Raw genomic sequence first — 24,304 nt, forward strand, 5'->3', positions numbered from 1 at the left:
CATGACACGCCCCCACTTGAGGTCCCTACATGGCTCCCCACTGTTCCTTCGGACAGACCTGGTTTACTTTTCTGGCTTTCACTCAACAGCTCATTCCTCCACAAGGACCAGCCCCTTCCTCTCCTAGGCTGACTCCACCTTGCTCCCCAGGCCCACAATGAAAGGTTTCTAGTTCATGGGGTGCGTGGGTGGCTTAAGCCTTTGCCTTAGGTCATGATCTCAGGGTCCTGGGATCTAGCCCTGCATTGGGCTCTCTGCACAGTAGGGAGCCTTCTTCCTGCCCACCCACACCCCCCCCCTCCGCCCCGCCTCTCTCTCTGCCTGCCTCTCTGCCTACTTGTGATCTCTGTCAAATAAATACAATCTTTTAAAAAAAAAAATGAAAGAAAGAAAGGTATCTGGGGCGCCTGGGTGGCTCAGTGGGTTAAGCCGCTGCCTTCGGCTCAGGTCATGATCTCAGGGTCCTGGGATCAAGTCCCGCATCGGGCTCTCTGCTCAGCAGGGAGCCTGCTTCCCTTCCTCTCTCTCTGCCTGCCTCTCTGCCTACTTGTGATCTGTCTGTCAAATAAATAAATAAAATCTTTAAAAAAAAAAAAAAAGAAAGAAAGATATCTGGTTCAGGAAGGCCTTTCTTCACCTGTCCTAGGTGAGCCTTCTCTGGGACTTGCCCTGCTGTCCTCGGTCACCCCCACGAAGCTGCAGGGCACTCAAGGCCAGATGGGGGCAGCCGTGGAAGGGCGCTGGCTGGTGTCTACATGAGCAACAGCAACAGGAACTCGAGAAACCTAAGGGAGCAGCTTGCGTTCAGCCCTGGGGTCCTTCACCGTTAGTGCCCAGACACCCAAAGGTCCTAGAACCCAGCCTACTGCTCTCTAGGTTAGCCAGGCCCCCAAGAAGGGACGGTGACAACACTGGAGCCTCTGGACCCCATGGCATCAGACTCGGTGCCCAGTGACAGCGTGTAACCCTGAAGCTCAGGGACCCCTCTCCCTCTCCCCGCCCTGGAGCGCTGGCAGAGTGAGCAGAATCAGCACCAACTTCCACAGGAAATCCAGGAAGTCGTACGCAGCTTCAAAAAGTCAGAACCAGAAGTGACACTAGAGAGCTGGGTGTATTTGTCATAAATTAGGTCACGTTCTCCTCGGAAGGAACACACGGAGGGGAAGCACTCAGGTGGCCCTGGGAGCAGAGTCACAGGTAAGGCTGGTCTTTGGACAGCTCCCACCTCTTCATGGGAGGGGCTGGCGACACAGCCTTCTTCTCAGTGGCAGCTGCAGCCGAGCTGGAAGGGAAAAGAGACTTTGGTTAGGGCCAGGTCTCCGGAGAGCAGCGTGGGCGGATCTGAGGGAGCCCCACACCTGCGTCCAGCAAGACCATGCCTGCCGGGACTGTGCGCAGGCCAGAATGCCCAGAATGCCCAGACGCCTTCACTGGGGTCCCCCAGAGGGTCAGCCAACCCTCGCTGGGAGCTGGCCAGCCCCCTTCGCACCCAAGCCCCCACTGAATGCCCAGTCAGCCTGCCCTGGCTCCTGAGCTCAAAGGCAGCCATGAAGAGCTGGCTGCCTCCTCTAGTACCCCCTCCCACTTGTGGCCCCAGGGTGGACGAGCACCCGACTCCTGTTGCCCCCAAATAGGATACTGGCAAAAGGGCCAAGCAATCAGGTGACGGGCGCCCACTGCTCTCTCCCCATCGGGTGCTGAGCAGTTGACACGTGGCAGGCACTGTCCGTGCCCCGGCAGAGCGCTAAGACCCGGCCTCAGTCTAATGTGGCTGAGAGTCCAGTGCAATTGGTAAATACTCCGTTTGGGGCGCCCGGGTGGTTTAGTCGGCTAGGCGTCTGACTCTTGGTTTCAGTTCAGGTCATGATCTCAAGGTCCTGAGACTGAGCCCTGCATCAGGCTCCCGGCTGAGGGGGGGTCTGTCCCCACCACCCTGCCCCCGACTCTCCCCTGCTTGTGTATGCATGCATGTGCCAGCTCTCTAAAATCAATCAATCAGTCTTTAAAAAAAAAGAGGAAGAAAAAAAAAAAGAATGCACCATTTGACCCAGAGTGAGCCCCAAGAGAGACACTAGCAACAAATCCAAGGAGGGTGCCCCAAGACACCCAAGCCCCTGGGCCCCTGGTGCCTCGGGCCAGAGAGGCTGGCGCACGGTCAGCCAACAAGGGAGAGGAGGCGGGTGGTCTTCTCTCTTGTGGAGAAGACCCCCAGGAGCAGGGGTTCCAGGGCTGCCCACCCTCCCAGGGGTCTGAAGGAGGTGGAAGAGGCAGAAGCGGCCTCCCTAGAAAAGTCAGGCATCCCAGGAGCAGGTGAGGGGCTGTGGGGGGAACTGGGTAGTGTGCCAGTCTGGTGCTGGACTCTGGAGAATCAGAAGGTAACAAGGACCATGACATTGGTCATTCACTGAGTTCTAACTACACAGCAGGCCTTGCCCGGCCTCATCACCTTACAGATCTCGTCACACTGCAAGCCCACCATCCCATTTTACAGATATAGAAACTGAGGCTCAAGAAGGACGGAACAGGGCGCCTGGGTGGCTCAGTGGGTTAAACCTCTGCCTTTGACTCAGGTCATGATCTCAGCATCCTGGGATCAAGTCCCACATGGGGCTCTCTGCTCAGCGGGGAGCCTGCTTCCTCCTCTCTCTCTGCCTGCCTCTCTGCCTACTTGTGATCTCTGTCTGTCAAATAAATAAATAAAAACTTTAAAAAAAAAAAAAAAAAGAAGGACGGAACAGGGGCATCTGGGTGGCTCAGTGGGTTAAAGCCTCTGCCTTTGGCTTAGGTCATGATCCCAGGGTCCTGGGATTGAGCCCCGCATTGGGCTCTCTGCTCAGCAGGGAGCCTGCTTCCCCCTCTCTCTGCCTACCTCTCTGCCTACTTGTGATCTCTGTCTGTCAAATAAATAAAATAAAAATAAAAATTAAAAAAAAAAAAAAAGGACGGAACACTGGCTGCAGACCATATGATGAACCGGCTATAGAGTCCAGACACCACTGGGGGTCTGAGCAAACTGGTCTGAAATCCTTCTTCTGCTCCCCACTAGCTGTGTGACCCAGTCAGGTCACATGGCCTCTCTGTGCCTCGATTTCCTCTTCTGCAACAGGGGCCATCACTGCCCAACTTGTGGAGGGGTCAGGAGGCAGGCATGGCACTGACTCCATCCTAAAACCTTACAAATATTAACTATGAAGATTAAACTTCCTAACAATTCTGCTATAGACTCAATGTTTTATGCCTCCCAAACTCCTGCTGAAATCTCAACCCCGGACGTGACGGTATTTGGAGGCAGCGCGCTTGGGAGGTGATTAGGTCCTAAGGGAGGAGGCCCCGTGAATGGGATTAGTGCCCTTACAAGAAAGACCAGACACCCCTTACCCTTCCACCACATGAGGACAGAGCAAGAAAATGCCATCTGCGCAGCAAGAAGAGTGTACTCGCTGGACACGGAACCTGCCAGCACCTCGATCCTGGACTTTCCAGCCTCCAGAAGTGTGCGAAAGGGCTTCCTGCTGTTTATAAGCCGCCTCAGTCTATGATATCGTCACAGCAGCTGAGTGGACTGAGATACACTCCCTAAAGTAGATACTATTTTTTTTTTTTTTTAAGATTTTTTTTTTTTTTTTTTGTCAGGGACAGAGGGAGAGAGAGCGAGCGAGCACAGGCAGACAGAGAGGCAGGCAGAGGGAGAAGCAGGCTCCCTGCCGAGCAAGGAGCCCGATGTGGGACTCGATCCCAGGACCCTTTAACCCACTGAGCCACTCAGGCACCCCTAAAGTAGATACTAGTATCATCCCCTTTTATTTGAGAGAAGGCACCTGAGGCCAGGGACCAAACTGGGTTTTAAGGGACCTGAGATTTACATGATTCTTTCTTTGGGGCACCTGGCTGGTTCAGTTGGTGAGGCATCCGACTCTGGATTTCGGGGTCATGAGTTCGAGCCCCATGTTGAGTGTGGAGCCTACTTGAGAAGAAAATACAATTCTTTCTTTAAGAAGAGTTCAAAGAAAATGTGGTTGCATGTGTGTATACACACACACACACACACACACACACGTACACGCACAGAATGGAAAACTCTTCAGCCATAAAAAAAAAAAAAAAAGAAATCCTCCATTTGTAACAACATGTATGGACCCTGAGAGTACTACACTAAGTGAAACAAATCAGAGACAAACACTGTAGGATCTCACTTATGTGTGGAATCTAAAAACCAAACAAAAACAAAACCAAACTCATGATACACAGAACAGACTGATAGTCACCAGAGGTAGGAGACAGGTAGGGCGTAGGTGAAATGAGTGAAACAGCCCGAAAGGTACAAACTTCCAGTTAGAAAATGAGTCAGTCCCAGGGGTGTACTCTACAGCGTGATGACTGAGTTAAAATACTCTACTGCATAGTTGAAAGTTGCCAAGAGAGCAGATTTTAAAAGTTCTCATCACGAGAAAAAAACGTGTAACTCTGTGTGCGGGACAGATAAGGAGACTTACTGTGATCATTTCACAATGTATGCAAATACCAAATCTTTACATTGTGCACCTGAAACTCACATAATGTTATAGATCAATTATGCCTCCATTTCAAAAAAAAAAAAAAAAAAAAATTACAAAACAAGACCTGGGCTTCTCCCAGAGCCCTTGATGGGAGCGTGAAGTTTCATTCGCTTTGTAGGAAATGCACCCCAGGCTGGGTGGGGATTAACAGAGCTCTCCCATGAAAAGCCCCCACAGCACAGTTCCTGACACAGGTGACGCTCAGTGGGTCCCTGAAAGGCACAAGCAAGAGAAAGGGCTGGTTCTGGGCTGTGGGGTGCTCACCTCTCCGCAGGCTTGCCTGACGCCAGTACCTTCTGGGAGGACATGATGACTGAGGGCGGCACAGCTTCCCGGCGGCCATCGCGAGTGCAGTAGTGGTTATTGGAGAGCTTGTGGCTGGGGCCCACGGGGAGCTTGGGAGGAGGCTGAGTTCTGCGGGAAAAAACATCACCACTGAAGCAAACAGAAAATCACTTTAAAAAATTTTATTTATTTGAGAGAGAGAGCGAATGCAAGTGTAAACGCTCACATAAAGATTCTCAAGCAGACTCCCCACTGTGCACAGAGCCCAACATGGGCCTTGATCCCACGACCCCAAGATCATGACCTGAGCGGAAACCGAGTGTCGGACGCTTAACTGAGCCCCCCAGGCAGCCCTAATATAAAGTCACTCTTCCTGGCTACACTGGCCTGGGCCGCCTCCATCACTGCGGCAGGCCAGGGCAATTCCTTGATCCGCTGTCGTGGATGCATGGCTAGGCAGGATCCAGGGCCCTGAAGGAGGTAGCAGTCTACACTTCGGGTGTGAAAGTGCTGGAAGGCAAGGCCTAGATATGCCCCAAATGTATGGAGGACCTTTTCTGAGGCTTCTCAGGGAAGGGGGCAGCCCAGATTGGAACCCCAGGCCTGTTCCCACTACACCATGGCCCAAAGCTTCCATCTGGCCTCACTTCCAGCTGCAGGACAGCCCCAGACCTCGTGTGTTTTGTGTTCTGAGGGTCTTTGTTCCCAAAAGCCAGGCTACAGAACTCCTGGGTTTCCCGTTATCTCAGGAACTCTGAAGAACCCTACTGGGATCAAGGCTTATTACTCAAAGAGCACCTTGTCCTCTGAGGTCTCTGCATTTCCTGCCTGGTCACCAACACTATAGCCAGGGCTGGACGAGTGATCAGAGCTCTGCCCTGGGTTGGGCTAAAACCTAGGGTGAATTTACAAAGAAGCCAGGAGCGTAAAATGGAAATGCTAACCTCAAAACAAGAGAGAAGCCTCCCCAGAAAACACAGCAGAGAGGAGAGGCAGAGAAAATAGGAGAAATCATAAAATCACCGGGTTTTCATTCAACCATGTTTTACAGTAATTGGTTTAATTAATTAATTTACAATAATTGGTTAGCTGTTTTGCCAGGATTTAAGTTTTTCTGAAAACAAATAACAGCCATTATATTAAAAAAATGAAAAAAATATATAAAAATATAAAAATTTGATATTAAAAGCAATATCCTGGGGCACCTGTGTGGCTCAGTCGGTTAAGTGTCCAACTCTTGGTTTTGGCTCAGGTCATGGTCTCAGGATCCCCACATCAGACTCTGCGCTCAGTATGCCTCTGCCCTTCCCTCAGCTCACACGTGTGTGCACGCTCGCTATCAATCAATCAATCAATCAGATCTTTAGAGTAAATGAGTAAAAGCAATATTCTGGGGCACCTGGCTGGCTTGGTCAGTGGTGCGTGCGACGCTTTTTTTTTTTTTTTTTTTTTTTTTAAAGATTTTATTTATTTGACAGACATAGCCAGAGAGGGAAAACAAGCAGGGGGAGTGGGAGAGGGAGAATCAGGCTTCCCGCTGAGCCGGGGGAGCCGAATGTGGGGGTGGGGGGTGGGGGGTGTGCTCGATCCCACAACTCTGGAGTCATGACCTGAGCCACAGGCACACGCTTAATGACTGAGCCACCCAGGCGCCCCATGCGTGTGACTCTCCATCTCTGGGTTGTGAGTTCAAGCACCATGTTTGGTGTACAGATTACTTAGAAATAAAATCTTAAAAAGGGGGAGGCACTATCCCGTGTGGCAGTTAGAATTTGCTTAACCCCTAGAGTGCAGATGACACCCCCCCACCCCTGGTGGGTTGGCCATAGCTTTCTGCCACCTAGCAGAAGGGTTAAGAACCGCATGCACAAGAGACACACAGGAATCACTAGGGGGCGCCACGACCCTACAGAGGTTGTAAACTTTATAAACCCTTTTCCTCAACTGGCCTACCAACTACCCTGGAGAGAAATCAACTTCAAACTTCTGATATTTGGGATTAGTTTTAACAGGGAGACATTCGCATAAGTTTGGTTATTCAAATGCTAGTTGTCTTCCTTTCGTGTTAATTCTCAATGGCTGCCTTACCTTCGCCTACTCCTCCTCGGACTTCCAATATACTGATATCCCTCCTTCCCTCCAACTGTTCCAGCCACAGACCTCCTTCCTACTTCTGGCTCTGACGGGCCTCAACAGCCTTGGCACATACTGTTCCCTCTGTTCAGAATGTTCTTTCAATCATAACCGTTTGGCTCATTACTGAGGTCATTCAAATGTCAATTCCAGAAAAAAAAGACCTTTCCTGATCACTTGACCTAATGTAGCCACCCCCAGCTGACTCTAATTTAGTCTGTCTTCAGAGCATTCCAGAATGCTCTTTACCTGTTGCATTTATTTCCCTACTATATTTTTCTCTTTCTAGAACTTGAGCTCCGTGAAAGGAATGGGGATAATAACTTTTCTTCTTGGTCCTGGTATCCCTGAGGACATGGCAGGGGCTTGTAAATATTAAGTAATTTTTGTACATTTTAAATGAGTTTGGAATCACGCCACTTCTGGGTTCAAATCCCAGCTGTCACTTTCTAGCTTCTGAGTGACTTGAAGAAAATTATTGTCTCTCTGAAACTCACACTTTTTCATTTGTAGCTTGGGGATGATAACCCTAACTGGCAGGACCACACTGAGGACTCCACAGCTACACAATCCCCACTCTGAATTCATGTCCAACCTGACCGTTCCACCAGCTGCCGGCTGTGAGTACAGGAAAGATAAAAGCAAACCTCTGCTTCCACAGCCTGCCAGGGACTGGAGGCAAGATGCCCGCCCAGCAAACCCGGGGCCTAAAGGAAAACGCATTTTGTTCCCCATGTTAAGAATAACAGGACAAAGGGGCGCCTGGGTGGCTCAGTGGGTTAAGCCTCTGCCTTTGTTTGGCTCAGGTCATGATCTCAGGGTCCTGGGATTGAGCCCCACATCGGGCTCTCTGCTCAGCGGGGAGCCTGCTTCCCCCTCTCTCTCTGCCTGCCTCTCTGCCTACTTGTGATCTCTGTCTGTCAAATAAATAAATAAAATCTTCAAAAAAGAAAAAAAGAATAACAGGACAAGGCCAGAGTGTGGGCAGCGAGCGGGGCTTGCTCACCGCTTGGAGATCTCCTGGTAGCGCAGCTGCAACTTCGCCTGCAAATCGTGCTGGGGGGTGGGGGGGGGGGGGGAGAAAGGCAGTCAACCCGCAGGGTCCTCCAGGAGAGGAGAGAGCGAGGGAACAAGGCATCCCAGGAGTGGAGAAGGGAAGGTCGGACGGAAATGGTACAGGGATGTGGGCCCTAGAGGTGAAGAGAAAAGCGAAGGCCGGGGCCTCAAAATACAGAGCTAAGAAGGTCCGGGACTAGACAGAGCTCAGTCCAGAATGGGTCCAGGGCTGGGGTGGAGGGGGCTGTGTTTGCTGAAGCAGTCACGAGTTGGGGGTCTCGGGCTGAGACACGGGTTCCGACCTATGGGGATCTCGGTAGTAAAAGCCTCAGGCCCAAGGGTGCAGGAAGAAGGGGACTAGCGGGAGCGGGTCCAAGGTGCACGCAACCCTCAGCCTCCCCGTTTGGCCCCTTCCGCCCCGCGCACCCCCGATGCCCAGTTCCGCAGCCGCTGGATGAAGCGAGTGGCGGACGCCATCTTCCGTTTGCTCTGAAGGACGCCGGTGACGTCTCTACCGCGAGGGCTGCTGGGAAGAACGTACGCGATCTCGCGAGAGGGTGGGCAGGCGGGGCTAGGATGTACTATAAAAGGTCTCCTCGAAGCACGTGACCCCTCTCCGCCCGACCGCAGCCGCGCCGCCATCATGGACACGAGCCGTGTGCAGCCCATCAAGTTGGCCAGGGTGAAGTGGGGAGTCCTGTTTTGGGGGCCCGGGATGAAGAGAGATGGGGTGGGGGGCTCGGGCTGCCCAGGTCTGATCCCAGCTTCTCTCCGCTAGGTTACCAAAGTTCTGGGCAGGACCGGCTCGCAGGGACAGTGCACACAGGTGAGCACGCGGGTGGGGACTCCCCAGGACTGAAAACCGGAGTCCGTATATCCTAGGACTCTGACGTTCCTCTTTCTCGTGGCTTAGCCCGTCCCAGCGACCTCTTTGTGGCTCTATACCCTGTTGAGTGTGTCCCTCTCCCGAACAGGACCAGAGCTGCAGCTGTCCCTCCTGGCGGCTGCTCTTCCCGCTCGAGAACTTTGTGTTCCGCGACTTGGCTCTCTCGGGTTTCTCTCCTGGCTCTGCTCTGCCTCTCAAGCGCAGCCCCCTTTTAAAATATCTCTGGGTGGGTCCCAACACGTCCTTTGAATCGAAACCTGTGGCCCAGCCCGCGGTGCCTATCTGCGGCTCTCCCTGACTCGTTGGCGTCCTCGCGTTGGGCCCCGTAGGTGCGCGTGGAGTTCATGGACGACACGAGCCGCTCCATCATCCGCAACGTGAAAGGCCCCGTGCGCGAGGGCGACGTGCTCACCCTATTGGAGTCAGAGCGAGAAGCTCGGAGGTTACGCTGAACTTGGAGTTGGTGAGTGCAGGACAGGGGTGGGGATCGGCAGGCCTATTAGACCGTTCCTTGGTGGTAGTAGGGAGGCTTCCCAAATCCATGGGGTGAGAGGCTCTTGGGGTGGGAAGTGTAGAAAGAGGCTACTGAGATTTGGAAGTCAGGGGAGGGAGTTGCTGGACGGCCCCTCAGTATCTCATGTTTGGGTCTGTTTACAGGGTCCTGGATATCTGGGTCAGCCGCTTGCTCACAGGGATGATCTGCATATGTTAATAAATCATTTGTCTGGCTCTGAGAAAGGCTTATAAAATCTTCTAGAGGGAACCTCTCCCACCTTTTGGCCTCTAGTGAGTTGGGGGGAGGGGGAACTATGTGTATGTGCCCCCAAAACAAGACACAAGTTGAGTTAGTAATATTTTATTCTGCAAGTGGGTGGACTCAGGGGCCTTGTCACTTTCCAGCCCCTTCCTCACCCCACTGGTCCAAAGTGAGCCCCTCCTGAGCACTGGGTCATCTGAGCCTTTCTCTTGGCCCACGGTAGCATCTGGATAGCAAACCCTGGTCCTTGCTGTGCCCCAGAGGCTGGGGTGGAGGAAGGAACGGACTCTCTCCCAATCCAGGTCCAGGGTGCCAAGCTGCTCACGGAGTCTGGGGGTCTTCTTTATGGTCACTGTGTTCTCCTTCACCAGGCACAGCTGTGGGGGACTCAAGGGGTGACTGGGGAGAGGTGGGGGAGGGGTCCTGTCAGTTACCCGTGGGCAGGATTCCCCTGTGGTGGAAGCCTCTTGGGGGCGGTAGCAGGAGTCCCCTGACAGGGAAAGTGGGAGCTAGGTCTAACAGCTTCCACCTGATCTTAGATCACTTCCCCTCTGGAGACCTTGGGCTCGTGACCTGTGACATGGAGGTGCGTCTCACAGGTATTTTGCAGGGGGAACCTCAGCCACATGCAAGGGGTCAAACCCAGGTTCCCCTGACCCTGGGTGCTTCCCCAGGAAAGGTGGAAAGGAGGCCTCCTTCCCAGGGCACACTTGGTATGCTCTCTGAAGCCAGCGTGTGGCAGGGGGGCCTGGTCCCTGCAGTGTAGGGGCTGCACTCACCGGGGATTGCGGCCGGCCCAAGCTCAGGTGCGCATGCAGCAGTGCAGCCACCTCATCCTGCTCGGCCTCCAAGGCAATGGCCAGGGCGCTGGTGCCCTCCTGAGGGACAGTGGGAACAGTCAGGTCCCTGAACCAAGGCATGGCTCCCCTGCCATCCCCACATCAGCCCCGTGGTGGCTCACATTATCCAGGAGGGCCGGGTCACAGCCTGGTTGGGCCAGCAGCAGCCGGACAGTCTCCAGGCGCCCGTACTCACTGGCACACATCAGCGCTGTGGCCCCATCCGCATCCTGGGCATTCACATCTGCCCCACATGCCAGCAGGGCTGCCACCATGTCCTGGCGGCCGTGGCTGATGGCCAGCATGAGGGCTGTCTGTCCTGTCTGGGGACAAAGAAGGGGAAAGGGTTGTGCGGGAGCGGCACTGGAGGAAGGGAGGTCAGAGACAAACCCAGAAGTGACCTCACTAGACAGGGAGCAAAGGAAGAAGTGTCCACGCACCTGGCTGGCCTTGGCATTAACGTTGCCCATGTGGAAGAGTCTCTGAACCACAGCCATGTCTTCTTCTCGCCCCACAGAGGTGAGTGCAGCCAACATGAGGGCCGTGTAGCCAGCCCGATTCTGGCGGTCAACCTCGCAGACCCCTGGGAGAGTGGAGGGGGTCAGTGAGCCAAGATGCTGACACCCTCAGCCCAACCTGGTTTACTCCCCTCCCCACACACACAACAGGTTTGCCGCCAGTATAAGGGGGGTGGTCACTGGTCATGAATTTACTATTTCCTCTGCCTCTTAGGCTCTCCCTGCCAAGAACCACATGGCTCCATGCCCTTCAGGGTCTGCTCAAATCTCTGTATTTCAAGCTGGTTCAGACTTGGCTTTCTGCTGTATCTCCCAGACCTAACACCTGTCCCATAGTACATCCTCAAAAAACCAGTGTTCCTATTTTTGTGGCTATCATCCACCAAGCCAATAACATTGCCCACCCCACCCCAAGAACTATGTTAACTTGGGGCACCTGGGTGGCTCAGTCAGTTAAGCATCCAACTCATTTTTGACTCAGGTGGTGAGATCAAGCCTGGTGTTAGGCTCTGCATTGGGAGTGGAACTTAAGAGTTTGCCTCTGCCCCTGCTGCCCCCCCCCCAAAAAAACAAACTAAAAAAAGCTATGTCAGCTGGTTCCCCTTTATGTCCAAATCCACTCGTTCCCATGCAGATGAAGAGGAATTCGGCCAGGTCACCTATTTAAGGCACTCTCACATCTCCCCATTGCTCCTGGAATACAGGCCACTGTCCACCGTGGCTTCTGCAGCTGTCCCCTAACTAATGTCCCTTCCTCTGGAACCCCTTCTCCAAGACTGTGTTACATATTGAGTTATGTCCTACCCCCAGAGCTACAAAGTCCTACCTACCCCGTACCTGCGAATGTGACCTTAATTGGCAATGGGGTCTTGGCAAATGTAATCAAGTTAAGGTGAGGTCATGAGGGTAGGCCCTAATCCAGTGTGGCTGGTGTCCTTAGAAGAGACCCAGAGACATGCAAGAGACCACGTGAAGACAAAGGCAGAGAAGAGAAGCTGCCATTGCCCACGGGATGCAGAAGATGGCAGGCGGCAGCCGGGGGCTCAGAGAAAGGCCTGGAGCAGATTGCTTGCTCGGAGCTCCTCAGGAACCAGGCCTGCCAACCTGGATTTTGGACTTTGGGCCTCCTGAACTACAAGAAAATGAATTTCTGTTTTCTTAAGCCACCCACGTTGTGCTATTTTGTTACAGCAGCTCAGGGAAGGAGCACTGAACATGAACACTGGCTCTGTTTCCTTTGGGATCATCCCCGAGGATGATCGTGACCAGCCATCACAGCATCTCCTCTGGGCACAGTTAGCAGAGTGACTTGCTGTTGTCCCCCACTGTTTGGAAAGTTCCATGAGGCTACAAAAGCTTGGGGAGGTCTGAGGCTTGGATCAGGGTCATGGAGTGGATACCCTGTAGAGAGGGACTCAAACAATGGTCTGGGAAGAAAAAGGGTTAAGTAGTATGGAAAGGAGTACGGTGGGTTTCCTAGTCCTGCAGCATGCCCTGTAGGTGTTCACTGCCCCCACAAACTGCTGTGACGCTGGTGGAGTGTGCTGGAGTGGGGAGGGGCACATAGAAACAACCAGAGTGGGGCCTCTGCTGGGTAGCAGGGGTACCCATCTTCCCCTGCCCTCTCCTTTCCCCTCCTACCTGAGGCCTTCCTAAGCCAAAGGATCACTCCATTTGATTTCCTTTAGTTTTGTTTTGTTGTGACCCTCCCTATTTGTAATTATTTCATGTTTCGACGTGATAATTGTCCATCTCCACTCCCTGTCTCGCCATAATGCACGTGCTCACAGCCGTTCGTTCTCATACATTTGTGAGCATTTGCTCATTCTTTGAACCAACACTTGAGGGTCTACGGGGCTCGGTGCTGGGGCCTGCCATGCAAGTAGAGTGAGGTGAAGGAGGGCCATGGGTGGGGGGGAGTTTGAAAAGGGACATGAGGGCGAACAAGGAAGCAAGGGATGTAGCCGGCATTGATGGGGAGGCAGGGGGAGAAACAGACAATGGTCCTGTGATGGCCAAGGGCTGTTAGGGCCGGGCAGCTGGAGAGCTGACAGGAGACTGGAGGGGGCGTGGTTATCAGTGATACCAAGATCTTCCGGTGACCTTACAAGTGTAAGCTGATGTAGGGCGGAGGTCAAGGTGAAAGGAGGAGCAAGGAGGTCAAGGAACTGAGAAGCCTGGAGGTGGTGGGAGTGATGCTTCATGAGGATCCTGAAACTGGGGAGGATTCGCCTGCAAAGAGGAGCTGCTGACCCACAGCTAGAACGCGAGAGGAAGGAAGAGTGGCCTGTGTTTGGAGGGAGATGCCAGAAGGGGTGGAGGGAATAGGGGTCTGATGGATTGGAGGCTCCAAGGTAGGGCTGAAGGGGGAATGGTCTGGAGGTGGATGAGGGGCAAGGATACACAGCCACGTCCAGCCCAGTGTGGAACAAACCCGACGTGGGGAGTACGTTGAGGACTCAGGGTCCTGGGGCAGGGGAGGGACCTGACAGCAGGCAGAAGGGCAGAGGGAATGATCGATGTGAGAATTAGAAGGCCCAGGGCGAGGTCTGGGGAGCTGGAGCTTGGGGGACTGGCGTGAATGCAAGGAATTAAATGGGTCTGGGAGATTCGGGGCTGCTTGTGACCGACAGCCAAGCCTGCCTTGCTGGTTGCTGAAGCCCCGCCCCAGCTCCCTTGAAGGGAGGAGATGCCTTGAATCATGTATTGTTCTTCCCTCCCAAGCTCAAGCTCCCGGTCCAGCTCAGAGCAACTGTACCCTTCCCCAGGTCACCAAGATCTTCAGAGATGGGACAGACCTGTGTGTCTGGGGGCACTGGGGCCGGGGAGGAAACAGTGGGGCCTGCCTGGGCCTGCCGTGACAGTAAGACCCTCCAACGACAGGCCCCGGCAGATACTGGACCTGAAGGATGACATCCAGTCTGTCTACTGCCCTCTGTCCCCTCTGCTGTGAGTCCCCTGCGGAAAGTAGTAGCTGTATGTGGGTGGCCCACCCCCACCACAGCACGGTACTGGAACCTAGTAGGCTTTCAATGTATGTCTGTGGGCTTGGGAACACCTGGGTGTGTGTATCTCAGCTCCAGAGGGGGAAAGCTGGGGAGAGAATGAGCAAGCAAGTGGCAGGAGATAGAAATGGGTAAAATGTGGAGTTGCAGCCCCATTTCCCAGATGAGGAAGGTAAGGCTGGTGACACTAATTCCTCTAAATTTAGGTCAACCTAACTTTAAAGCCGGGTATTCGGCAAAGTGAGAGGCAGGGTCCGGGTGGAGAGCTCAAAGCAGAGAGGCCTAAAGGCCCTTGGCAATCTGCCCAGGACACACGGATCCTCTAACCCTGGGAGGAAGGTGCTGACCGGTATCCAGCAGCAAGCTCGAGATGGCCAGGTTCCCGTGGGACACGCTGTAGTGCAGGGCTGTGTTCCCGTTGCCATCGGCCAGGTTCACCACGTGCACCAGGAGCTCAGGTCCCAGGCGCGCCACCGCGCCCAGGACCCCCGCCACGGGCTCTGCCTGAGAGCGCCGCTGGCTCGACACTCGAAACCACTCCTGGGCCACTAGGCGCGCCGCGCCCTGCCGGGACCGGAGGAAAGACGTCAGAGATGGTCCAGGCTGTGGTGGCGGGGAGGGCGTGGGGGCGGGGCTGGGAATCGAGGCCGGGGAGGATGGTCGCGGCTTGTCTGAGGGAGTGAGTGGGGCCGCACCCTTTTGGAGGAGGGAGTACAGCCAGTGCGGGTCCCAGGCTCAAGCCAGCAGGGGTCCTCCCCTCTGGGAAAGAGCCTGTGGGAGAACCTAGAGTGGAGGAAGGCGGTGAGAGCTTGCCTTTGGGGAGTATGGGGGTGGGCTTGGGGCGCACCCTTTTGGGGGAAACAGGGAACACTTCAGCGATATCCCTGTGGGTGGAGATCCCTTTGAAAAGCCTGGGATCAGAAGTCTTGGCGCCAAGGGGTGGAACTTGGAACCGCCCCCCACCCCAACTCTAAGAAATCCAATGCACTTCCCCAAGAGGGCGTTAGGGGAGGTCCTCGATGGGGCCACGACTCCAGGTGTGAAGGGCTCTGGCTGGCACTCACGCCATCGCGGGTGATTCCACGGGGTCGGCTCAGCTGTCGCTGCAGCGCTGCGCACGCCTCCCTCAAACGCGGGCTCAGCTCGCACCTATCAAGGTGGTAGGGAGACGCTCAGGAGGAGTGGGAGGTGGGGTGCGTGGCAGACAGGAAAGAAAGCAGCGGTCCCCACTGTGTCCCTAACGCCGCTCACCTCCCCTGCGCACCAGGCTGAGGTTCTGCCTCCAGCTCGGGCGCGGGCTCGGGCTCCAGCTCCGGGTCCAGGGCATCCCTGCCACTGTCGTCCCCAACATCCCTGCCGCTGTCCTCCCCGGAGGAGCTGCTCCTTGGAGGCTCGGCAGCACCGTCCTCGCTGTCGCTGTCACTGTCGCTGTCGTCCTCGCTGGATGAGCTCTCGTACCTGGGGGCAGGGTGGGAGGCGGCCGCTGAGCCACCCCTGTGGGCTCATTCTTGTGTCCTGCGCGGTGGGAGTGGTTTCCCCACTTTACAGAAGAAGAAAACAGGCTTTCCAAGAGCACACTGCGAGTCAGGGGCAGAGCTGGGATTCAAACCCCAGACTATGTCCCTGCAGGTGCTGCCACGGGGAGGGGTGAAGTGCTCACTCTCCGTTGAGGACCCCAACAAACTGCAGGCTCTTGGGTCCAGGGCTGGGCTGGGCGCCAGGTGTACCATCCCTCCTCTTCATGATGGATTTGAGGATGCCTGGCGGGGGTCAGATGAGGGTACTGAGTTCGAGTCCAGCAGCCATCAAGCCGGGGCTTAGGCAGGGCTTGGGACTCACCCGCAGGGGCCATGGCTCTGTCTGCATCCATGGGTCCCTTCGGGTTCTCCTGGCTCAGGCCAGGGTCCTCGGCGGGGGTCTCGGTCTGTGTGGCCTTCGCGGCGCAAGCCCACGGGGTCTGGGTAGCAGCCTCGTGCGGCTGGGGCTGAGCCGCCGCAACTGCCGCTGCCTCCTCTTCGGCAGCCTCTCGGGCCTCCTCCAGCTCTCGCAGCCGGCAGCGCAGGAGCTCGCTCACCCCGCGCTGGTGCTCCAGGCTGGCGCGGAGCAGCTCCAGCTCGCGCTCGGCGGCCTCGGGCATCCCCAGCAGCGCCTCGGTCACCCACGCGTCCGACTCGAGGGTCTCGGGGGCCGCTTCCACGCCAGCCTCCCGGGTCTCCGGCACTGCCTGGGCCCTGGCGTCTTGGGTCTCCGGCACCGCCTGGACGCCAGCCTCCCGCGTCTGCAGCGCCCCGTCTGGGGTCCCGGCTGCGTCGGGGGCCTGGAGCGCGCCTTCACTGCCCCTAGAAGCCGGCCCGTCGGGGCCATCGGCCCAGGGACTGGCCCTGGAGCGAACGCCACGCTCGGAGGTGGCGAGGCGCTCGGTGAGCCGGCGAAGCTGAGCTAGCTTGTCCGGGCGCGCCTCGGCCTCCCCGTCGGGCTCCGGGGGCCAGCGTCCTGCCAGTAACCGCGCCTTCTCCGCACGCAGCACGCGCACCTGTTCCTGCAGCCCGGGCAGCGCGCGCGCCTGTTCCTCGAGCTCGCGCAGGCGCCGCAGAGCCCCGGCCATCTGCTCGCGCACCAGCTGCAATTGCGCGGGACCGGGAGAGGCGGGGGCGGGGTTGGAGGCGGGGCTGGGGGCGGGGCTGCTGCGACCAGAACCTCGCGGACTGCGCGGGACGGCGCGGGCGGGGCTGGGCGCGCGCTCGTGCGCCTGCGTCAGCTCCAGCCGTCGGCTAGTTTCCAGGAGCGTGTGCTCGACCCGCGGATTACGCACGGGCACGCGCGGCGACAGCGGCGGCAGCAGGAGTCCCGAGGGCGCGCCGGGGGAGAGTGCGCCCGATGCTCCCCCATCGTCACTGGCCAGGGATTCGCTGGAGGTCCAGGCGCCTGGGCTACGCGCGCCTGCGAGGCCCGCCCGGGGTGCACGGGGGCGGCGCGCAGGCGGGGGGCCGGGGGCGCGGCGGGTGGTGGGGCCGCGCTCCAGCTCCTCCACGTACTTGAGGAAGTCCAGGTCCAGGTGGAAGCCATAGGGCGTCTCCACTGAGTAGGGCGAGCTCGGGCTGCGGGCGCCCTCAGTGGTGCTGGGGCACAGGCGAGGGCCACCCAGGTCTGCAGGCATGACGGGGTTTGGGGGGCGTCACGCTGGGGGAGGGGACGCCCCGGGGAAACTGGACAAATAGAGCGCTTCCCCCCGCGGGCCCACGACAAGGAGTCCTGCAGTACTCCACCTGCACCAAACCCTACACACCCGCCCTTGCACGCATGCATACCCGAGGACCAAATGCCTATCTGCACCAGTCAAGCAATCCCACCCTTACTGAGCACCTACTATATGCCAAGAATTTTTCTAGGCGCTGGGGACACATGAGTGAACAAGACAGACAAACCCCTGTCCTCTGATAGGAGATAAATAAACACGATTATTCCAAATGATGCTTAGGGCTCATAATAATAACAAGACGAAATACAAGTAACTGGAGGAGGTGCGTGACTTTGGCTCTAATTGTCAAGGCTGGTTTCCTGCAGAAGGGACTTAAAAGCTGAGCCCTTACCCGAGGAGGAGGAAGCAGTTGGGGACAGAAGATTCCTGAAGGGAAACAGTCAGAGCAAAGGTCCCAGGATATAGTGAGCAGGGTGGGCTGGAGTTAACAGTGAGGTGGACGGAGGTGAGGGTACCCGAAATAGAGTGAAAGAAGGGAGAGGGAGAGGAGTCCGAGAGGTGGTTTGGGGCCAGATAGTGGGGGGCCTCCCAGGCCACAATGAGGAGTTGCGATTATATTACACATGTGATAGACCACCACAGGCAGGGTTGAAGCAGAGCATGACATTATCAATGGACCTTTAGAAAGGGCTCTCTGGCCACGTGCAATGGAGGGAACGACAGGGCTGTGTCCATACATGGGCACCACGTATCAATCCGTGCACACACACATATCCCACTTTGCACACTCACCAGGCAGGTTCTGATTCAGGGCAAACTTGGCCATGTTTTCTGGAGTAGCTGCCAGACACACCCTGGAAAATGTCCCCAGAGGGGGTGAGGCTGGGGCTGGCCCCATCCCTCTGGAGTCGGCTGGAACTCTAAGTGAGTAAACAGACCCTCATCCACCCTCCCACACACATATGTCCTGTCCTCCCTGATCCTTCAAGAGGCCTTGGAACTTCAGAATGAATGAATGTGGGCGTCCCCAGGTCCAGGCCTCAGCGTGCTGGGGAGGAGGAGGCAGGAAGGGCACCAAGAAGAGAGGACAGTCATCAGAGAGCATGAGTGACTAGGTGTGGGGGCTGGGAAGGGTCATTCCAGACCTGCCAAGCTGTGTCAGTCCCAGAGCAAAATTAGAAGCTGGTGCTCTAAGGGATGAGGTGTGAACCTTCAGAAGAAGAAGGTGAGAGCTGGAAGCCCTCCATGGGCTCCGTAGAAATTCATCTGGTCAGATTCTGCATATTAAAAAAGGGACAAATGCAGGGTCACTTGAATCTTTTTTCCTTAAAGAAATGCAGACAAGATATAATTGTGCCTCTGAGTTTTTACCAGGTCACTTGCGAGAGCCTTGTCGTCATGATGGAGAGTCGTGGGCCAGATGTACCAAGGATTCAAATCAGTGGAGACCTTTCTCCCTAGGATGTCTCTAGTGGAGTGCCACAGGGTTCTGTTCCTGGCTCGTAGGAGCTTGTAATGGAACTATAAGCACCCAGGTTGTCAGAACTGTGGCTATACCTGGGGCTGGGGGGACTCTTCGGGAAACATGATGGAGGCTCTACGAAACCGAGGGACGGTGGGCCACATCTCATGTGGTAATTAACAGGGACAATCAGAAAGCACAGGGCAGGGAAAATGGGGCTTTGAAGAGCTCACACGAAAAACCTTTGAGGAAGGGAAAGCTGTCTTCAGTACCTACTGTATGCCCTGCCTGATTAAATGCAAGCCCCATACAATTGTGTAAGGTGGATATTATCATTCACATTTTCCAGATGGGGAAACTAAGGCACAGAGCAACCAGGTCAGCTCTCTGCGGGAAATGCCCTCAGACTGGGCTCTGCCCATCTTCCGGGGACCCTTTGCCCACCGAGCCTCCACCACCAGGGGTCTGCCGGACCCATCTGTCCTCTCCCTGACCCAGTGCTCTATGTGCCAACCACCTGGCAACCTTTGCCATCGCCCCTCCTAACCTCCCACACTTCTGATGACCACCTCTGTACCCCGACACCCACCAGCCATTGAATATCCCCTGCTCCACTGCTGGGGGGACCCTGCCACTCCGGACCTATGCCCAGTCTGTGTCCCTAAAACCTCCCTCACCCCACCCCCAGGCAGGCAGGGCCCCTTCCAGTCCTGAAGCAGCTGTTTCCTGTCCCCTTACACCGGCAGAGAGGGGCAGGCCAGCAGGGCAGCCGGTCATCAGGGAGGACGGCCTGTGCTCACACAACTTGTTTTCAGGAAACTGCCAGGGAAGAGTTGAGTCGTGGAAAAAAACCTGGACCGATTAGGGGTCTGGGCCCGCCTCCCACAGCTGGCACTGTGACTCAATGGGCTCAGCCCCCTCCTCTGGTGACCTCGTCACACCCAAATTTGAGGTCCTGGGAACTTAAAAAAAATTCAAAACAAAAAAACAAACAAACAAAAAACAGCTGTGGGCCGTCCCTAAGACCCCAATCAACTAGAGCAGTCGGACCCAGGCGCTAGGGTGAGAAATGATGCCTCAAGAATGATAAATAATAATAATAACAACAACAACAACACTTTTGCCATTTACTATGCGTCACTCTCTACTCAAGCAATTTGTGGGTATTAACTTAAAAAAAAAAATCCTAGCTAAACACTCTGAGGGAGGTTTTCTTATCATTACCCTTTACCCTACTGCACAGATGGAGAAACCGAGACCCAGAGATATTAGGGGACCCGTCCCAGGTCACTCATGGGCAGAGGCAGGATTTTAACGCAGGCGGTTTTGCCAGTGTTTCTGCATTGGCCACCCACTTGATGGCCTTCTAGAAGCAGCCCTCTTCTGCAGGGCAGTGGCAGAGAGCCCGATGGGGTTCATCCCTCCCAGCCTGCATCCCTGCCTATCCCTGCGTGCTTCCCTAAGAGGGGAAGAGGCAGGCCCACGGCGCGGCGGCTCCAGGGGCCGGCCGCAGCCCCACCAGAGTGGGGGCGCGGCTGCCCTCCCCTCTTCTCCGTTCCCTGCAGGAGATGTCAGCTAGATCGGATCCTCTGCCTAAGACCCCCTCATTAGGCCGTCAGAGCCGACGCCATACGCCCCCGCTCCCGCCCCAGGGACTATTTCGGGACTCGGAGTTGCGATCAGGAAACCTGCAGGGTGGGGGACTCGGCGGGTAGCGCGGATCCCGGTCCTGGGGATGGGGGGGGTTCTTCCAGGCTTGAGGCCCTGAATGGTAGCATCCCCTAAAGTTGGAGCTGGATTCTCAGACCCCTGACGTGGGCGTGGAGGCTGATGATGGTGGGAGGGGGAGATACCTCTCCCTCCAGGTACCCCCACCCCCACCCCCAACACACACACACACACACACACCCCACAAGACAGCCTCGTAGAGACAGAGCAGTTTCCTGCAGGAAACGCCGCCGGGCGGTTCCATCCGCTACCCATTGTCTGCCCGCCCGGGGGCCGTCCGTCCCTCCCCCCAACCCCGTTTCCGTATCACCCCCCACACCCAGGTCCAGAATGAGGGACTGGAACTAGGTCCCCAAGCTCTCCAGGAGCGTCGCCGGGAAAGTCCCGGAGTCGGTTGGGGCGCTACAGGGTGAACAAGCCCCCCACTTGGCTCTTAAGGGCGGGAGGAGGGTCATCTCCCGAGTCCAGAGTCCCCAACTCTGCTCGCTGCCCACCTGGGGCTCCCTGTGCGGGAGGGGTCCCAGCCAGAGGACATCAAGCCCGCCCCATCACAGGGCACTGAGCCCGCAGAAGGGCAGGAGGCGCAGTACCTCTTTCTGGTACGCCCACTAATTCCCCCCAAAACCCCCATCGATGGCCCCGAAAATTGGCGCTTTACCTGAAGCCGCAGCCCCCGCCGCGCCCGCACCCGAGCCCGCCCCCTCGAAGCTCGGGGACGGGTTATCAAGGCCTCGGTCCTAACTGATGGCGACACCAGCCAGTCAGCGCCCGATGTTCTCCGAGCTGTCCAATGGTGACGGGGGTAGGCGGTGCTGGTCTGGACTGAGTTTGGGGCGGGGCTGGGGGCGGGGCCTGAAGTGACTGTCCCCGTGCGCCTGCTGGCAAGGAGGAGAAGGTAGGGGGCGGGGGCGAGCGGTGGGGGACGGCCAAATTCCTCCCAGCGCAGGACCGAGGAGCTTGGATTTGATCCACTGGGAGCTAGGGAGCCATGGGAAGACCGCAAGAGACTAACCCGATGGGATTTGTGTGTTTGGAAGAGCCTTTGGGTGGAAGCTAGAAAGACTGATGCTCATGTCCCAGTGTCTGGGTGAGGTACCAATACCCTGGCTCTTTCCTACCACAGGATCTTGGCACAAGCTGTCCCATCTTTCTGAACTGTTCTTCCCTGCACATGTTCCCATGGGCAACTTCTATTCTGGATGACTCGACCTGTGTGTTCCCGGCTCTAAGGGCTTAATGTGGCCCGCCTCCAGCCTCTGTCTTTCCCATTGCTCTGTTTTATTAACTTGATAGCTACTTTCATTATCTGAAAAAAAAAAAAGAATCTCTGTCCTTTGTTTACTTGCTTGCCATCTATCTCTGCCTCTAAAGTGTCAACACCATAGGACAGGGAACTGATTGATTTTGGTCACTGCTTCATCCAAGGCCCCTGGCACACAGTAGGTGCTTAATAAATGTTTGTTAATTTTTTTTAACTTCTTAAATTTTTTTCGTTAAAGTAGAACGCATGCCCAACATGGGGCTTTGACTCACAACCTTGAGATCAAGAGTTGCATGTTCTCCTGCCTGAGCCATCCAGAGACCCCTGTTGAATGATTTTTAAATAAGATTGAATTCTTTAACCCATTTCCCGATTCATTTAGCATTTATTGAGCACCTAACATACACCAGGCACTGTGCGGGCCCCTGAGGGGTCACAATGCCTGCCATCCTGGGCCACAATGCTGAGAGGCAGAGATAGACTTTCAAGGTAATGTTTATGGTAAGAGGGTGACAGAATGGGATGGGAGGAAAAGGGAGGGGCAAATCCCTGACTTTCAGGGTTCAAGGAGGCAGCCGGCAGTGGGGACACTTAGAGAATTGTGCTCCAAAAGGGATAAACTACACAGGCAAAGGAGAAGTACAAAGCTTCACAGATGGGGAGCTCACGGTACTTCTAGATTCATCTGTCTTGTTCGTCCCAGTGCCAGTCTGCTTTAACTACTGTAGCTTTAGGATACGGCTCAATATCTGGTAGTCCTCTTTTTACAAAATTCCTGGGATATTTCCATTGTCTTTTTTTTTTTTCTAGATTTTTCTTTCCCCCTGTAGATGTCTGTTGAGTTTCCCATGAAAACTCCATTGGAAATTTAAAAGTATTTTTTTAAGATTTTATTTATTTATTTGACAGAGACAGAGAGCAAGTAGGGGGAGCAGCAGGAAGAGGGAGAGGGAGAAGCCAGCTCCCTGCTGAGCAGAGGCTCCATCCCAGGACTGGAGATCATGACCAAGATCATGACCAGAGCCAAAGGCAGACGCTCAACCAACTGAGCCACCCAAGAGTCCCTGAATGTATTTCTATTGTGAAATAAAGTGCATACACACACAGAGTCTGATGCAGGAACCCACACAAAACAAATGCATTGCCTTTGGAGGTACTGAAGAGGGCATTCCCAACCAGGGGTGATTTTGTTCTTAGGGGACATCCAACAATATCTGGGAGACACTTTTGGATTGTCATGGTGGGGCGGGGAAGAGCTGTTATGGTCTTCTAGTGGGTGGAGGTCAGGGATGTTGCCAAACACCCTGTGATAGACAGAGCACCCACACACACACCCTCAAGAATGATCTGGCCTGGGCGCCTGAGTGGCTCAGTGGGTTAAGCCGCTGCCTTCAGCTCAGGTCATGATCTCAGGGTCCTGGGATCAAGTCCCACATCGGGCTCTCTGCTCAGCAGGGAGCCTGCTTCCCTCTCTCTCTCTCTCTCTGCCTGCCTCTCCATCTACTTGTGATCTCTCTCTGTCAAATAAATAAATAAAATCTTAAAAAAAAAAAAAAAAGAATGATCTGGCCTGAATGTCAAAAGAGCTGAGTTTGAGAAACCCAGCTCGCAGGTGAACATCATGATAACCTGCACCCTGGTCCACACGTAGCACGTCATCAGCGACCCCAGAAGTCCCTCGATGCCCCACGTCCCCATCCCAGTGACTCTTCTCTCCACAAAGTAACCAGCTGTTGTGACTTTGGTAATAATCCCTGCTTTGTGTTTCTGAATAGTCTGTCACCCAAGCAGGGTCTGCAAACACAGTAGTTTCGTCTTGCACATCCAAAAAGGAAATTATATATCTTTTAAGTCTCTTTTAATTCACAGTGTTTCCCCATCATCCCATTCTTTCCCTTCCAATAAATCAATTGCTCAACTCATGCTGTTTGTTCTGGAGCATTTCCCAGGGTCCGGGTGTTGCTGATCCCACACTTGCGTCCCTCCGTCCTCCACATTCCCTGCAAATTGACATCTGGGTCTGGAACTGGGGTCAGACTCAGGTTTACTCCTTTGGCACAACTATGGGGTGTGCTAGGGTCTCCCACCAGAACCCCCACATTCTGATGGTCTATCCAGCGTGGGGTTAGCAGCCGTTGACGTAGCAGTTCTCTGGGGTTGCACCATAGTGATGTCCTCCTAGCCTCTCTTCCTCACTAACAAGCTAGAATTCTTCCCTTGCCAGATGCTTCTCCTTGCATCCCATTTGGCTACCCACGGGCATGTTCATATAAGAAAGGCAAGACAAGTGTTTGATTCTTTTTACCTTCATATATCACTTTTCAAAATAATGAATTGATTCCCCATCATCCTCTGAAGGTGATGAATTAGGTTTTTTTTTTCCTTAAGATTTTATTTATTTATTTGACAGACAGAGACCACAAGTAGGCAGAGAGGCAGGCAGAGAGAGAGAGGAGGAAGCAGGCTCCCCGCGGAGCAGAGAGCCCAATGTGGGGCTCGATCCCAGGACCCTGAGATCATGACCTGCGCTGAAGGCAGAGGCTTTAACCCACTGGGCCACCCAGGTGCCCCGAATTAGGTTTTTTTTAAAAAGTTGGGGCACCTGGGTGGCTCAGTGGG

The 24,304-nt window shown here is 55.2% G+C and overlaps 3 protein-coding genes across 7 annotated transcripts; 1 reads left to right on the plus strand and 2 right to left on the minus strand.

Annotated features, from left to right (window-relative positions):
* Positions 1 to 1,092: 1,092 nt before the first annotated feature.
* Positions 1,093 to 8,530, minus strand: LOC111161756 (NADH:ubiquinone oxidoreductase subunit A7). Its single transcript, XM_022525677.1, has 4 exons — positions 8,457 to 8,530; positions 7,981 to 8,030; positions 4,821 to 4,970; positions 1,093 to 1,282 (listed from the first exon to the last, which is right to left on the minus strand). The coding sequence occupies exons 1-4, from the start codon at positions 8,505 to 8,507 to the stop codon at positions 1,192 to 1,194; spliced, it is 342 nt and encodes a 113-aa protein (XP_022381385.1). The 5' UTR covers positions 8,508 to 8,530; the 3' UTR covers positions 1,093 to 1,191.
* An 84-nt stretch (positions 8,531 to 8,614) lies between these two features.
* Positions 8,615 to 9,654, plus strand: LOC111161758 (ribosomal protein S28). The gene is made up of 4 exons (XM_022525684.1): positions 8,615 to 8,712; positions 8,809 to 8,856; positions 9,246 to 9,379; positions 9,574 to 9,654. The coding sequence occupies exons 1-3, from the start codon at positions 8,674 to 8,676 to the stop codon at positions 9,366 to 9,368; spliced, it is 210 nt and encodes a 69-aa protein (XP_022381392.1). The 5' UTR covers positions 8,615 to 8,673; the 3' UTR covers positions 9,369 to 9,379; positions 9,574 to 9,654.
* Positions 9,655 to 9,740: 86 nt separating this feature from the next.
* Positions 9,741 to 21,107, minus strand: LOC111161757 (KN motif and ankyrin repeat domains 3). Of its 5 annotated transcripts, XM_022525683.1 has the most exons (10): positions 18,027 to 19,696; positions 15,875 to 17,182; positions 15,696 to 15,795; positions 15,287 to 15,493; positions 15,100 to 15,184; positions 14,383 to 14,599; positions 10,953 to 11,095; positions 10,635 to 10,835; positions 10,453 to 10,551; positions 9,741 to 10,072 (listed from the first exon to the last, which is right to left on the minus strand). In XM_022525683.1, the coding sequence occupies exons 1-10, from the start codon at positions 18,130 to 18,132 to the stop codon at positions 9,995 to 9,997; spliced, it is 2,544 nt and encodes an 847-aa protein (XP_022381391.1). In that variant the 5' UTR covers positions 18,133 to 19,696; the 3' UTR covers positions 9,741 to 9,994. The 5 variants fall into 5 exon arrangements, with proteins under 5 accessions (XP_022381391.1, XP_022381389.1, XP_022381387.1 ...); XM_022525681.1 differs by having other exon boundaries at positions 10,635 to 11,095; XM_022525679.1 differs by adding an exon at positions 21,083 to 21,107 and having other exon boundaries at positions 10,005 to 10,551; positions 10,635 to 11,095; positions 18,027 to 18,511.
* Between the last annotated feature and the right edge of the window lie 3,197 nt (positions 21,108 to 24,304).

This window comes from Enhydra lutris, unplaced genomic scaffold, assembly GCF_002288905.1.
Source record: "Enhydra lutris kenyoni isolate GAN:26980312 unplaced genomic scaffold, ASM228890v2 scaffoldscaffold86, whole genome shotgun sequence".
NCBI classification, from domain to species: domain Eukaryota; kingdom Metazoa; phylum Chordata; class Mammalia; order Carnivora; family Mustelidae; genus Enhydra; species Enhydra lutris.

Excerpts from the sequence above, each read along its gene's own strand:
- LOC111161758 (XM_022525684.1), top strand. The coding sequence starts at position 8,674 with ATGGACACGAGCCGTGTGCAGCCCATCAAGTTGGCCAGG. Across the intron at positions 8,713-8,808 it reads AGCCCATCAAGTTGGCCAGG|GTTACCAAAGTTCTGGGCAG; the intron begins GTGAAGTGGGGA and ends TCTCTCCGCTAG. Across the intron at positions 8,857-9,245 it reads CGCAGGGACAGTGCACACAG|GTGCGCGTGGAGTTCATGGA; the intron begins GTGAGCACGCGG and ends TGGGCCCCGTAG.
- LOC111161756 (XM_022525677.1), bottom strand. The coding sequence starts at position 8,507 with ATGGCGTCCGCCACTCGCTTCATCCAGCGGCTGCGGAACTGGGCATCG. Across the intron at positions 8,031-8,456 it reads TGCGGAACTGGGCATCGGGG|CACGATTTGCAGGCGAAGTT; the intron begins GTGCGCGGGGCG and ends CCCACCCCCCAG. Across the intron at positions 4,971-7,980 it reads TACCAGGAGATCTCCAAGCG|AACTCAGCCTCCTCCCAAGC; the intron begins GTGAGCAAGCCC and ends TTTTTCCCGCAG.
- LOC111161757 (XM_022525679.1), bottom strand. The coding sequence starts at position 18,132 with ATGGGGCCAGCCCCAGCCTCACCCCCTCTGGGGACATTTTCCAGGGTG. Across the intron at positions 17,183-18,026 it reads CCTGAATCAGAACCTGCCTG|ACCTGGGTGGCCCTCGCCTG; the intron begins GTGAGTGTGCAA and ends TCATGCCTGCAG. Across the intron at positions 10,552-10,634 it reads ACCCGGCCCTCCTGGATAAT|GAGGGCACCAGCGCCCTGGC; the intron begins GTGAGCCACCAC and ends ACTGTCCCTCAG.